Here is a 14,139-nt window from a genome sequence, read left to right as displayed (position 1 = left end):
AAAGAAAAAAAAAAGAAAAGTCTGTCCATAATACCCTTCCATATCCTTAAAAGGGACCCACGCCTCTAAAGAAACCGAAGAAGAAACGTCATTTCCCTCCAATCAAACCGTTGAAGAAGAGGAAACGCCCTTTTGAAGGAACCGAAGAAGAGGCAAAAACAGGGCGGAAGAGCAAAGAAAAAAAAACAAAAACAGAGGAGAAGAAGAAGAAGAAGAAGAAGGCCTCTGCTGGAAGGTGCGTTTTCGTTTTTCTCTATCTCTTCTTCTTTTTCTTCACAGTTTCGTCTTCTTCTTCTTCGTTTAAGTGAAGCATTTATTTGATGATAGCCGGTAAAACTAGGCCGGGTCACCGAAGCAACGGCTCCGTCAATTTGTTTTCTGAAACAACATTGTTTAAGCAAAAGATTCCTTTTCGAACGCCAACTGAGCAAGGAACGAGCGCACCAGTTGCTGCTGAAGAAACTCTTTTAATAAATGAAAAGTTGTAGAAAACTGTGGTTCAGATTCCAAAGTATATCCTAGTCGTCCTTTTGCCCTCTTTTTGCCTTGGTGCTTTCGTTGTCCATTCCCATGTTAGGTGAGAAGCAGCAAACTGTTCTTACCACGGTACCACCCACATAAACACCATAGGCAAAAAGTAAAATGTTCTTCCCCTTGCTAACTGTAGCATATGAGGAAATGACGAAGTTGATTGAGAAGGCTAAGAACAATGCTTCAGCATATGAGAAAAGGTCTGAGTATTGTGATCGTCATTTGATGAAAGAGGACTTGAAAATGGTTACTCAGTTGGACGTGTATTAGTTTTTCTGTCGGCTTGTAGGGATGCAAGTTTTATTAGTTTTTCAAATGCCAGATGGAAAAAGCATGTTACATCTTGAACAGTATTGGTTTTCTTATGCTGCCTTAATTGTTTGCACAAAGTTGACGATCATTGTTGGTCGGTCAGCACTGACCAGTAAATATGTTCCTCAAATTATTATTGACAATGTTCCTTTGCCATTGTTTTCCATGCTTTGTTGCATTCAGATTTTGCTTGTTACATTTGCCTGGAAGATAGAAGTCCACATGGAATCTCCATATTGACTGGAATTCTTTTCTATTTTGTTGTGTTTGTATTTCAAAATACAGATTGTCGGTGCAACTGGCAAAACTAATCAAGGCATTCTAAGGAAGAAAACAGATTGGAGTTAGACATTAATAAAAAAAATAAGAATATAGAGACAGATTGGAGTTAGGCATTGAAGCATGATTGTTGATGTCGTTAGTTATATATTTAGCTTGCAGCTTGTCACATATGATCATCATCTTCATAAAAAAAGTTGTCTTTGGCTTTGCAGCTTGTCGCATATTAGAAGGCATATTAGAAGACATGAGACGACACCAACAACAACTAGTCGTTCTACTTTTATGTTATAGTTTTTATTGGTTCATACGTCGTAGACAACGTCGACGACAACTTATGCATCGATCAATTGGTAATGATAGAGCAACAGGAGAAGGATCGATGACAGCGAAAGAGAGGCGCAACCGAATGACTTTAGCGTGTGAGGGTACTGGCAACACAATCCAGCTTATCGATGAAATGGTTTCGCAAAATCAAGCAGTATTAGAACCATTTATCAACGTAGGAGACGACTGTGAAGGCCAAGTGGGGCCCCCCACAGGTTCATTGTCAAAGCGTAAAAGGAGAAGAAGTGCAAATGAAGATGATTTAAAAGAGATTGAAATAATGAAAGAATCATTTGACAAAATTGCTAATGCAATTGGAAAAAGTGATGTCGTACCAAAGCCGAAACAAGAATGTAAATATTCTAAAGAAGACATATTTCCAGCATTTGAAGAGATTGGTCTTGAAGAAGAGTTACAAACTGAGGCATATATTTATCTTACTGGTGATAAAGATAGGATAGAAACATTTTTTGCTTGTCCTTCTTCTAAGCGAAAGGATGTTTTACTTAGGTTGCTTAGCATTGCTGGAATTATATAAGACAAGAATGTAATTTTTAATTTTGCTTTGTGATTTTTTTTGTCTTTAGACAACTATTTTGTTTACCAACATTTTGTTTGATTGATCTAAAGTTATTACTTAAGAGGATATTTACTCTTGTTATGATGTTTTCACTTTTTTTTTATGTAAGTTTTTTATAACTATTGGTGACTCTCTCAAGAATACATACATTTATAGAGAGAGAGAGAGAGAGAGAGAATCCAAACTCATTGCATAAGCTGCAACCTTCCATTGGAAAACACAGGCAAGGTGAGATGGACATTATCGTGTCTTTTTTGAAACCTCTTATTTTTTTAAACATTTTAACTGTTAGGAGTATTATTGTAAAGTATTATAAATTCTATCCTTTTATTTCCTTTACGTAGTCCAAACAAACATGAACTTTAGTCTTTCATTTTATTTCCTTCCCTTTTTATCCAAACAAGTTTTTTAATCAATCCTTTCATTTCCTTTCAATTTCATTCATGTCCCTCCCCTTTCTCTTCTCTTCCCTTTCCTTTCCCTTCCCTTCCCTTCCCTTCCTTTCCTTCCTTTCCCTCCTACCCTGTTGCTAACGAAATTTTGTTATGACGACATCGGCAACCGACCGATATAGAAATGATCCCCTCGTTTTATACGTACAAAAAATACCCCAATGCATGCATCACCTACCGACTGAGATAAGTCGAAGGAATATATATATATATATATATATATATATATATATATATTGATGTCAACCTGTTTTTAATTCTTACACATAAGTGTGCATAGTCAGCTACCTATATGGCTGAAGGGTTTTTTTATTTTATGATGCTAAAAATCACAAATGGTGTATGTCACAATTAAAAAATTATGGTCAATCGATTATAGTTGAGGAATGCATCATTTGTGATGGTTTATGGCATCACAAAATATCATAAAACCATTATGCCGTGGAGGTTGGGTATGTTATTTTCATTTTGCTCTCTTTATATATATATATATATATATATCAATCATCTATATTTATGACGAACTGTTGTTTTTCTATTTTTATGTCACTAAAAGCCATTACAAAATGTGCATTTAAAACAACCGGTTGTTTAGCCATGTTTTTTAACAATATAAAATGTGTATATTGCAATTGTTTTTAGCGACACAAAATATGGACACAACCATTGACTACATAGGTAGCCACCAACCACATAGATAGTCAACTTATTTCATTTTTCTTTTATATATATATATATATATATATATATATATATATATATATATTGGAAACTTCTTACTACCTCTCATATGGGTTTTTTTTTCATTGATAAAAAGTGCATTCCAAAATTTCTAGCTACTGAATGCACCCTTTGTGAAAGCTTTTCAAGGAAATTATCATATTTTTTGCTGCTTCATCACAAATGTAAATTTACATGCATACTTAAGGATTGATTGCCCACATGCATACTATTGATAACATTGAGTTACATATAATTTATTGCATTATAACTTTTTGGACTATGTCAGTGCATGTCACATAAAACAGGCTTCATTTTTTTTACAATGAATGACAGATTGTAGATGCATTATTAAATGTATTAGAATGTGCAAAGATATGATACGTGGGTGCATGCATGTGTGGCATACAATACTTATATATATATATATATATATATATATATATATATATATATATATATATATATATATATATATATATATATATATGATTGAATTGTGACTCGTACTGTTCGATCAAACCTGATTAACGACTAATAAAAAATAAGAAAAAAAAACAGACATTTTCATCATTTAAACATCTTTTTATTCATATTTCTCTTCAACCATCCATTTTTTAGATATAGACGACTCAAGAAAACTCTGGTACATGGTATGCTTTTAACCCGATCCAAATAATATTCACAACTTGGTCAACTCAGACCTCTCTTCCCCCGGTTCGAAATAATTGAACCGGTTCATAGCATTAGACCCGAATCCGAGACTCCGGGGTACTTTCGTCATCGGACCACCCCAATCTCATTCGCTTGTCGCTCGTCATGGCCACCGTCGGGTGAAGGAGAGGTAGAGGGGAGCGAGGGTAGAACCGTAGAGGTCCCGTTGGTAGTGGTGGATGGGAAGCGGCGGCGGTGGCTGTGTGCTCTTTCTCTTTGGGTAGCGGGCGGCGGTGCATGGCTCTCTCCCTCTTGGACTCCACCTCCAAGCTTCTTCAGCAGTTGGATCTCCTTGATCGGGAACCCGTCCTTAGGGTTAGGGTTTTTGCATTTCTTTATCTCTTGCCATCTCGATCCGACTGATGTGCAGTTTATTAGGGAATCATTATTTGAGACGTCTACTTATTGGTGTTTGGATGTTTTTTGTATGATTTGGTTCGTTTGTGACATTATTTTGCATTGCATGAAACTATGTCATAAGGGTTTGATTGATCCAGCATTTTCATGGGGATCATCGGTTATTTGATCGGCTTTATTTGTGACAGTTATCTAGTGGAACTCGTGTTTTAAACAGTCAATCGTGGTCGGAAAAGTTTTTGGCCGGATTTCTATTTGCTGGATATATATGTCAGGAGTAGGCAGTTTTCGAGTAGTTTTTGCTTTTGTTAGTTTTTTTGTCTATTAAGGATTTCATAGCACCAGATTTGGGTTCGCCATTGTGATCCCTGTATCACTTACATTTTTTTTAATATTTTAATATCGTTATCGTATTTGTATATGTATTCGTGTATGTGAGCGTGGATGCGTAATTTGGCTGCCATCATCTGGGAGTTATGTACTTATGTGACTGTTTGAGATGCTGAATGAGGGTGGGGACTGATATTGACGGTCCGATCAACATGAATTGATGGTTGAAAATGTGTCATGTGCAAAGTTACTATTCAAAATGAAAGTACAAATTATTATTTACATTTAAAAAAACTTTATACATAACACTATAAATGATCAGTTAAGTTGATCAGACCACTCATAATCAGTGCACATTGCACTGAATGTTTTCATTGAGAAAAGTACAAGAAATTCACATTTTTTGAAAAAGTAATTTTCCAACATAACACTTTATGAACATCTATCAAGTTGATCGGTCTCTCATAATTAGTTTACAGTTTGCATAGTGCTTATATATATATATATATATATAGGGAGTGAATTGATGACTTTGGCTATATAGAGTCACTCAACTATCTAACCGAAGCCGTTCATTGAAGTAGATGGATGATTGAGAGAAAAACGTGTCAACTAATACTAGATGATGAAAATGCATGTTACCTTTTCTTCTTATTTTTCTTTTAACCGTTCATTATGTTGGATCAGACGGTGCTGGTTATAAGGTTGGGTGACTCTGAAAAGCCAGAGTCACCATTCAATTTTCATATGTATGTATATATAGATACATCCACTTATTGAGAAAGCTGAAACAACTTGACTTGAAGTCTAATTATGTGGGACAAGTTTATCCACGTTTTTATGATGCATTGGTTATAACAGGAGAGGTCTATTTTATAGTCTATTTGGTTTTTTTATGCAGAACATGGAAGGTTTAATGGCGGATGAGTTGATGGATGTTCCAGATACTCCTGACAGGTTGGATGGGTTAGGGAAGACTGGCTGTGGAAGTGCTAGTTCTGTTATTGAAAAAGTGGATGATGTGCGACATGCTTGTCGAAAGGATAACAAGAAATTTAAGGAGGAAGTTCGAGCAAGCGTTAATCCTAATGCAGAAAAGGCCAGTTGTTTTTCATTGTCGAAAGAGATACCTCGTAGACGGAGGAGTAATTGGAGTTCAAAAACAAATGAGGGACGCTGGCCTTCTGTCTCATTGGGAGAGGGGCAGGGACCTTCCTATTATCAACATAAGAATGCTGTAAACAATATAGAAGATAACATTGAGGCAGAGACTCTTGTACATCATGCTTGCACTTCAGAGGATTTTGACAACTTGGATCGTACTTTTCCAATACCTGAGTCAGCTTGTAGTGATAATCTGTTCAGCAGGAATAGTGGACATGCAAAGATTACGATGGGTAATGACCCTGAATTTTGTTCTCGATTTCAAAGCAAAGGATCCAGGACTTTTAATAGAAGAGGGAGACTTTCTTTGCAAAATAAAAAAATTTTGGAAGTTGATACAGGTCCTCTGTTACTGTCTCACGGACAAACTAATCAACAGCCGGCAGTGCCAGGTACCTCTTCTAATCCTGATGCTTCTTGTTTTAGTAAACCTCAAAGCATGGGATCTGGATCCTCTTTATGGAGTGCTGGTCCTGTTAGTGGATCCAACCAATCAGGTAATTCCTTCGATTCTAAAGTACAACACCAAGCAGACAATATATTGCCTTCTGACAGCAAGGTAGAAGGTTTTGGCAAAGGAGATACGGATGGATTATCCACTGCAGGTTTTTGCAGGAAGAATCAATCTTCTTTTAAATATCCTGCTATAAGCAGAGGAAGGTCAGCACTTGGTAAATGCAATTTTAATAATTCACAAGAAGCATCTTCTGATACGATTTCTGCAAAATTTAATCCTAAAGAAAATGAGATCAGTAGTGGTGCTTCTGCTGCTCATGGGAAATCCGATATAATACATGACTTTGGACCACTTGATAATTTGACGGGAAGAATAAAGATAGATTTAGAATCAGCCTCCTCTATAAGGTCGACACGAGATGCGGAGGCTAAAAAGTATCAGCTCTCTGGTCGGATGGGCAGTTGGAATTATAAACTAGACAATATTGCACCTAAAGGAACAAAGGATGAGAAAAATCAAGATGGCATTGCCAGACATATTGATCATCGGACCGCTGATATGGACAGGAAAAGTTCTAAAGATGTTAAAAAAACTGAACTGCACGGTGAGTCTCTTCCTCATCATAAAGTTATTGAAGTAAGTTCTTTGCATTCTACCATTGTGCCCAGACAGACACGTGGTCGGAGGCTGGTACGAAATGGATGCATCTCTCCTCTCAACATTGCACGCATGAATAGAGTTTCCAGTGATGGAAACAAAAATGTCATAGAAAACATGCAAAGTGTTTCTGAAGACATGGATATTCATGAAAACAATGCTATCAAACAGAGTTCTGAATTGCAGAAGGTTGAAAAAAAGAAAGGGAAAGAAGTAATGATTGATAGTATCATGGTCGATGCGTCTCCTGCTTCTGAAAGGCATTTAGACAGGCAGGTCTTCTCTTCGTAATTTTTACATTTCTGTGGTCAACATTGTGGTTTGTTTTAAATTTGTTATTTTCAAGATATGAACGTGCATGTAAGCAGGGCAATCATTACCTCTTAATAGTTTATTGCCTTCCATGTCGTAAGAAGCTTCATACAAAGTTTAAGGTTTTGGATTGGCTTTAAGTTTATACATGTATTTTATATGGCTTTTCCAGCTGGGCCTTTTTCAAAGGTCAACTATAGTTTAAACTTTAAATCGATAAAGAACAGTATTACATCACAACTTGATGAATAAATAGTAGAAATTTCATGTCAAATTGGTTTAACATGAGGCATGAGTTAAGTGAAAATCACATCTGGGAATGTGAAGTATATTCAATATAAGGAATTCCTGAAGCTGCATTGGATCTCTTAGCAACTTTATTTGGTAAGACACAGGATCCAGGTAGCCACTCAAAGGTCTTAGTTGCGTTGCATAAGTGTGAAATTTTTTTGTCAACAAATAGTTTCTAACTAGATGCACAGCACAAATTAGTAAAACAAAGGATGAAACAGACCATTGGTATAGGATTGTGAAATAAATATGGAAAGCCATATTGACAAATGGATTAGTGAACACATCCACGCGTCATATAAGTTGTTGCGTCTAGAAGAAGAAACTCTAAGCAGTGAGATGTTAGATGCCATAAAACTATAAAAGGCTGAAAGGTAAGCTGCTGTTTGTAAAAGTCTGAAAGAAGTAAAACTTAAATCCAGTCAACAAGGGGAAGATTATCTGATAAGAACAAGTATGAATATATTGAATCCTAGGCTTCCGTGCTTCGCCAGCAAAGGAAACTACCTTGTGAGGAAATCTATCTGCTGCATAATGAAGAAAAATGCTGATGCAGGATGAGATTGGCATATTTGATGCTGGATTTCAAGGTGATTGGTTGTAATTGTAATAAACTGTTATTTTGGGATACCTAAACCATATAATGGCAAGTCAAACACAACATTTTGAGTATACGAATTATGACCCTGCCTAAGGTTGGAAAAACAGCTACTATGAGCAACAATGCCACATTTCTAACTACTCATGCTGACAGTCCTATGTGTGTTTTCGCCTTTTCGGATTTAGTAATTATGAAGCCTTACTGGATTGTATATCTACGTGTGTTGGATGCCTTTGGCTGTTGTATTAGTTTTCCAAACTTGTTAGGAATAAATGTCATACTTGAATTTATTGCAACACTATGCTACATTTGTTGGTGGTTACTATGAACTGTTTGGTAGCTTTGGTACTTTTTACTAGCATCATGGATACGACAACAAATGCTGGCATGATGATTGCCCTATATTTCTGCAGAAAGGAAATAGCTCTTTCCCAAGAGCCTACAGATAATTTGCGGATGTGTGGCATTCATGATGGATTGATGGAGGATTCATGGGATTGGGGAGGTGCAAATTGCTCATCACATGAAGTATTGCTTTCACCTTCTGGGAAAAAGGATGAAGTTATCTTGGGCTCATCCAATGATGCCCATGAAAAGGTGCTTCATGGAAGGGAGAATTTGAACACAGTAGTGCATCTTGATAATAGCTCTAATGACACTTGTACTTCGGGACTTTCCGAAAGCAGAATTGCTTTGCCTCCAGTTCAGGCAACCTCAACCACATTATTTGACACACAGCCAAATAACGAAAGAAAAAGTCGCGGAGGGCGAATAGTAATGAAAAGACAGCGCAGGTCTTCTTCAATAGCTGATAATCATTGGTATGGTGAAGGTTCTAGTACCAGTTATGTCGGCCCAGCAGTTGCACGAATGCAATCAAGTAGGCAGCCTTCACCTGTATCTTCTACGAGAAGATCTCGTACCCATCAAGCCGGCAGCATCCTTGGGAATGTCATAGAAATTGATGATTCATCTTCGCCAAGAATAAATAGTCATAGCAGAGAAGTGAATGCAAACTGTGCGGCTGAAGATGATGCTGGTGCTAAAGCAAGACAAGTAGAAGCAGATGAGTTGTTGGCTCGGCAGCTCCAGGAGCAGTTCTATCGAGAAGTGGTGGGAGCTGGCAACAATGAGGTTCATGCTTATCCTTTTGCAGGGTCTAGGTGTTCATTTGTGATATAGGGATTCTTAAAGGGCTGCATGCTGGTTTTGATTTCTTGCAGATTGATGCCAACATTGCATGGACTTTGCAAGAAGAAGAGATTTCTCGAAATGCACCAGCTACATCCAGTATCAATGGGGATCTGCCGTTTCATGTGAGTTGATTTCAGTTTTATCTTGTTTGCTGCATACTTTTCTTTCAAATAAACCACATATTTGCTGTTTCATCTTCTTTCCAATTTCTTCTGTTTATATATTCCACACGTCAGTTGCAACAGGCAAAATGAAAGCATCTGTCTTAGAGATATCACTTGTCACATTGATACAATGAGCTTTGATTTCTAAAAGTGTACTGCAGCTTGACACAACCTTCTGAACAGATGATTCTGAAGTGCTGGTAGCTTATGTCTACATGTTGCTTCACTTATTTTCTTCGTGTTTTCTTCAATCATGTAGTTTTTACACTTGCCTTAGGAGGCCTTGAAAGTTGGAACATCTCATCCTCCTATGATTTACAGTTTATTTGCTAAAATTGAGAAGCTTAGGACTCATAACATTGAGCTAGGTTGTTCATTCAGCTATAATTTACATGGGTATGCAGAGCAACATAATTTGAATATTATGAAGTATCTTGGGAATATCAGGTCAATCAATGAATGGCTGCTGCATCCATGGCTGATAACTACTTTCTCTTGTTTAATCATCAAGGTGTATACCATTTTATCTAGGTTTACTTCAAATTCTAGAAGGCCTGCTGCCTTTTGTAAGTGGACCTGTCTGAATGTTTTGGTATTTGAGCTTTTGAAACGTTAGTAGGTTGTGTATGCTTTTTGAATTTGTAAGCGATAGGCAGACTTATACACTTTCTGCTTTAGGCGCTTGTTTTCTTCTTTTGCACTTGAACTATCTTACTCAGTGGTTATTTTGTGTTCCGTATTCTTGCAGCAAATAGATTGAGTTGAATAAAACGTTATTTTACTCTTGTGGCTTTTTTTTCCTTTTATGGTTGTTAACTGGATGGTCACCAATATCATTCTTGTTAATTTCTTCGGAGCTTTTCCAAAATATTTTTTTTTGGAAAAAATGTAGTGAAAAGTTTGAAAAATTATCAAAAATTGCAAATTATATAAAACTTTAAAAACACATGGAATGATATTTTTGTTGTAAAAATACAAAAAATTAATTTTGCAAGGTTTTTAAGAAATAGAACAGTTTAACATTTGCAATATTTATGCTTAAAATTTGTGATTGTAGCGTTTTAAAGAAAATCTCACAAGAATATTTGTAATAGACTAATAGTATTATGATACATGTTTTTCACAGATGACTTGGTTAAGTAAATTATTCTTTTGGTATTTGCGTTGCGACATTCCTTATGTGTAAACTCAACTTTTCAGCCAAGGATATCAACTGCCACAGATTTTAATAGGCCCTTCCTATTGAGATCTTCCGAGAATTCCTCAGTTTGGGCAACAACTCGTCCAGTCACAAGTTCTTCAAGGTTGGCACAGTTGAGGAGAAGCATTCATTACCGTTCTTCTACCCCACATTCTGGAAGAAGACTTCGGTTTCCCTCCAATATGTCTTTGGAAACGGTAATATTATCTTATTAGTTCCTTACAGATCTCTTTACTAGATTGAATTTCTTGGTCTGTGCATGCATCTGAAACTCTCTCTGTTTCTCTCTCTCTCTCTCTCTCTTATTTGGTGTGCATTTGATGCATACGCCTTCTGATGCTAGATACAACACATAGTGCTGAACGTGCAAGTTCCTAAGGCATAGTGAAGCATAAGGGTGTTCAACAAGTTGAGCTGATTGAATTCGACCTGGCTGAACTCGTATAAACTCCACTGGGTAACTGGGATGCCAGTTGAATGAGGCAGGCTGAAGCACTAGTCTAATTTAGTATATATACAAAAAATCTTCGTCTATCATGCTTTCTGGAGCGTGGTTAAGTTCATAAGCGTGATTCAAGATGAGATTAGGGACATGAATATTTCACAGGTCTTGATGTATTCTTTTCATCCCAAGAGTCATTACTTCAAGTTTCTGCCTCTAAAAGTTTAACTTGTTAGTTGTTACTAAAATAAGTAATCTTCTTGAGAATTTCTGCTCAGGCTTGGCCAAGCAATTGAGCTTCAATAGCATTGCTCAAGCTGAGCTGCTAGGATTGAGTTGAGAGTATTCTAGCTTAAAAGTGAAGTTTGTACTTTGTAGTTTGTACATCTCTCTCTCTCTCTCTATATATATATATATATATATATATATATCACCAAATATGCTTTCTATGTCTCCCAGTGTTTCGAACAGCTTTTCATAAATTTAACCAGATAGATGCAATATAAACGAAAATAAAAAATAAAAAATTATTGAAATATTCGAGGTTTAGATTGGATTTATGAGCTGAGAAAGCTAAGATTGTAATTTTGACCTTATGAAAATTAATTTATGGATCCAGTTTGCATCATTTTTTATTTTAGTCTTATAACTTCTATCATTAACAGTGTCAACGACTTAGTGTGCAAGACATTACTTTAACACTTCTGAAATAAAGCGTATTTGAGATTCTGTTTGCTGCCATTCAGGAAGTCTGACTTGTGAGAAACTATGGGTTCGTGGGGATAACAGAGCTGCTTGTTTTAAAGGGTAAAAACTAAAAAGTAATAAAATATTTTTCTTTGAGGGCGTGTTTGGGTAGTAGAGGAAGCAGCTTGAGCCCGGGTGTGTATCTAGACTATGCACTCCCCATCCAAACACGAACACCATTTCCCTAGTATATTTGTATTTTCCACAAATTCTGAGAGTGGAACGTTCTGAGAGCAGGGGTGGAGGGAATGGGGGCTGGCAGGAGTCATGTGCGACCCAATCTAAGAAAAAATTCCTGGCTCTGCCCCTCTCTGAGAGCATCTGTCTCCACCATCCAAAGATACCCTAAGAAACACTATGAGGTGTAATCTTCTCTGTTGAATTTGAAAGTGAAAGTGAATTATGTGGTGAGCAAAAGTAAAATTTGTGTACCCGTGTGTGTATGTAGAGAGATAGATGTGTAGTTGTCACATTCTATTTTTTCTGGTTAAAGCTGAATTTTCGTCAACTTTGTGTAGAGAATTCAGTTACTGGAAGCATTGGATGGTATAGTTGGTTCGGATGGAAGTTTTGCAGCTGATAGGTTCTTGACAACTGAGCGAGACTTTAATGAGTAAGTTTCCTTCTCAACTATGAGATTCTTGATTCTTGAAGCTTCAGCTGCAGTGTTTCCTTCATCGTTGTCCTTGGCATCCATCTATTAGGGATGAAAACACTAGAAGTTGCATCACGGTAGCTGCATAATTTCTGTAAGGTGGTCAGATGTGTTGGTATATCAATGTGCAAATTGATCATTTTATGGGCTATTGATCCGATCAATTTGTGTTTGTCGGATTTTATTGGACTCACAATAATTTTCTGTCAAGTTTAACCTTGGGCGAAATCTGACCCATTTGGTGCTTTTGTATGTTGTCAAAATTTTCTGTATCCACTGTTAACATATTGAATTCCAGAATCTACCACGTTAGAACTTATTTGGATGTGGGTTCAGATTCAGAAATGTTTTTGTTTGCAAGTTGGAAATTGGAATTGCTGTTCAGATAAATTATGATACAGTTTCTACTTGTTTTTCTTTCTTCCCTATTGGGCACAGTTGTTGTTGCTTCTCCGGTGTCTGTTCCGTGAAGCATATAAATCTGACAGTCACTCAAATCGCAAACATTAGTGATATTATTGTTTTGTTTTTTGTTTAAGGTCTTCACCTGCTTTTAATTTGTCACTGTTCTGCACATTCCCATGGGTCCCTTTCCCATGATACAGCAGCAATGACAGTTTGTTATTGATGATTTCATGAAGGTAAGAATGGGGTTTAGCGAGCCATACTGATTTTTGGTTGGTAACTTCTGTTTAGAAATGATTACGAAATGTTACTCGCTCTTGATAATGACAATGATCGGCACACTGGTGCTTCTGCCGAACAGATCAACCGTTTGCCACTTTCACAAGTTCAGGTAGTCATGAAATCTTTCTACAAGTTCGTTAAATAGTTTTATGCATTTTAGGAATTTTTTATCTGAGTTGCTTTATTTTTTTTCTATCATTGCTGCTTTCAGGTGGACAATTCTGGAGAAGCATGTGCTGTTTGTCTAGAAACTCCATCTGTTGGAGAGCAGATTCGCCATCTGCCATGCCTGCATAAATTTCACAAAGAAGTGAGTTATCTTGTGCGTCTCTTTTAATGTTGCTACGTGTACGTATGCATTGTCAGGGATTCTTATATTCACATATGGTCACAGTGCATTGATCCATGGCTCAGACGGCGTGCATCCTGTCCAATTTGCAAGTCATCTATCAGTGGATGTTAATAGTATCTTTTGGATATCTTTTTGGCTATTCGGGCTTTTTGGTGCATTGCTCTGAGATTAATTCGTAACTAGTTCTTTGTAATAAGGAACAAATTGAGCCATCTGGAGTTTGGTATCACTGGCATGTATTCGCATGGATACATAAAATTTATTGATGTATATTTGAAAGAAAATACGATAGAAGAACGCCAACTTTTTGGCAATTGCAACAAGGGTGCTGTCTGTCTGTCCCACCTCGTCTTTCTGGATGCCTTATTGGTTTAATCTCAAGTCTTACACCTGATCTCATGCTCTTATCACTATAATATTGTCCAATTACCCGTATCTCCTTTCTCCTTTCTCCTTGAATTGTCATTTCATTTCCTGGAAGCTGTAACAATGCCGGGATTTGCTTCCGGATTCTTTACTGTTCCTTAGCATTTTATACTAAGAATTCAATACCCTGATAAAGTGTAGCTAGGCATATGTTTTTCTTAGCTTGAGGATTGTTTACCCATTATAT

General features: G+C 36.8%; 1 protein-coding gene and 1 long non-coding RNA gene across 4 annotated transcripts; both read left to right on the top strand.

The window, feature by feature from the left end:
• Window positions 1-97: 97 nt before the first annotated feature.
• Window positions 98-2,097, top strand: LOC126410033 (uncharacterized). The gene is made up of 2 exons (XR_007573280.1): window positions 98-235; window positions 1,338-2,097. It is a non-coding gene; the product is annotated as an uncharacterized LOC126410033 (long non-coding RNA).
• Window positions 2,098-4,020: 1,923 nt separating this feature from the next.
• Window positions 4,021-13,849, top strand: LOC116252779 (uncharacterized). Of its 3 annotated transcripts, none has more exons than XM_031627306.1 (9): window positions 4,021-4,230; window positions 5,504-7,152; window positions 8,498-9,218; window positions 9,308-9,400; window positions 10,643-10,840; window positions 12,360-12,445; window positions 13,184-13,283; window positions 13,386-13,484; window positions 13,569-13,849. In XM_031627306.1, exons 1-9 carry the CDS (start codon window positions 4,153-4,155, stop codon window positions 13,635-13,637), a joined length of 3,093 nt encoding a protein of 1,030 aa, XP_031483166.1. In that variant the 5' UTR covers window positions 4,021-4,152; the 3' UTR covers window positions 13,638-13,849. The 3 variants fall into 3 exon arrangements, with proteins under 3 accessions (XP_031483166.1, XP_031483165.1, XP_049933433.1); XM_031627305.1 differs by having other exon boundaries at window positions 12,351-12,445; XM_050077476.1 differs by having other exon boundaries at window positions 5,504-7,156; window positions 8,502-9,218; window positions 12,351-12,445.
• Window positions 13,850-14,139: the final 290 nt, after the last annotated feature.

This window comes from Nymphaea colorata, chromosome 4 (genome assembly GCF_008831285.2).
Source record: "Nymphaea colorata isolate Beijing-Zhang1983 chromosome 4, ASM883128v2, whole genome shotgun sequence".
Lineage (NCBI taxonomy): Eukaryota > Viridiplantae > Streptophyta > Magnoliopsida > Nymphaeales > Nymphaeaceae > Nymphaea > Nymphaea colorata.
Note: the sequence above shows the minus strand (reverse complement) of the source record. Positions and strands in the feature narration are given on the sequence as shown.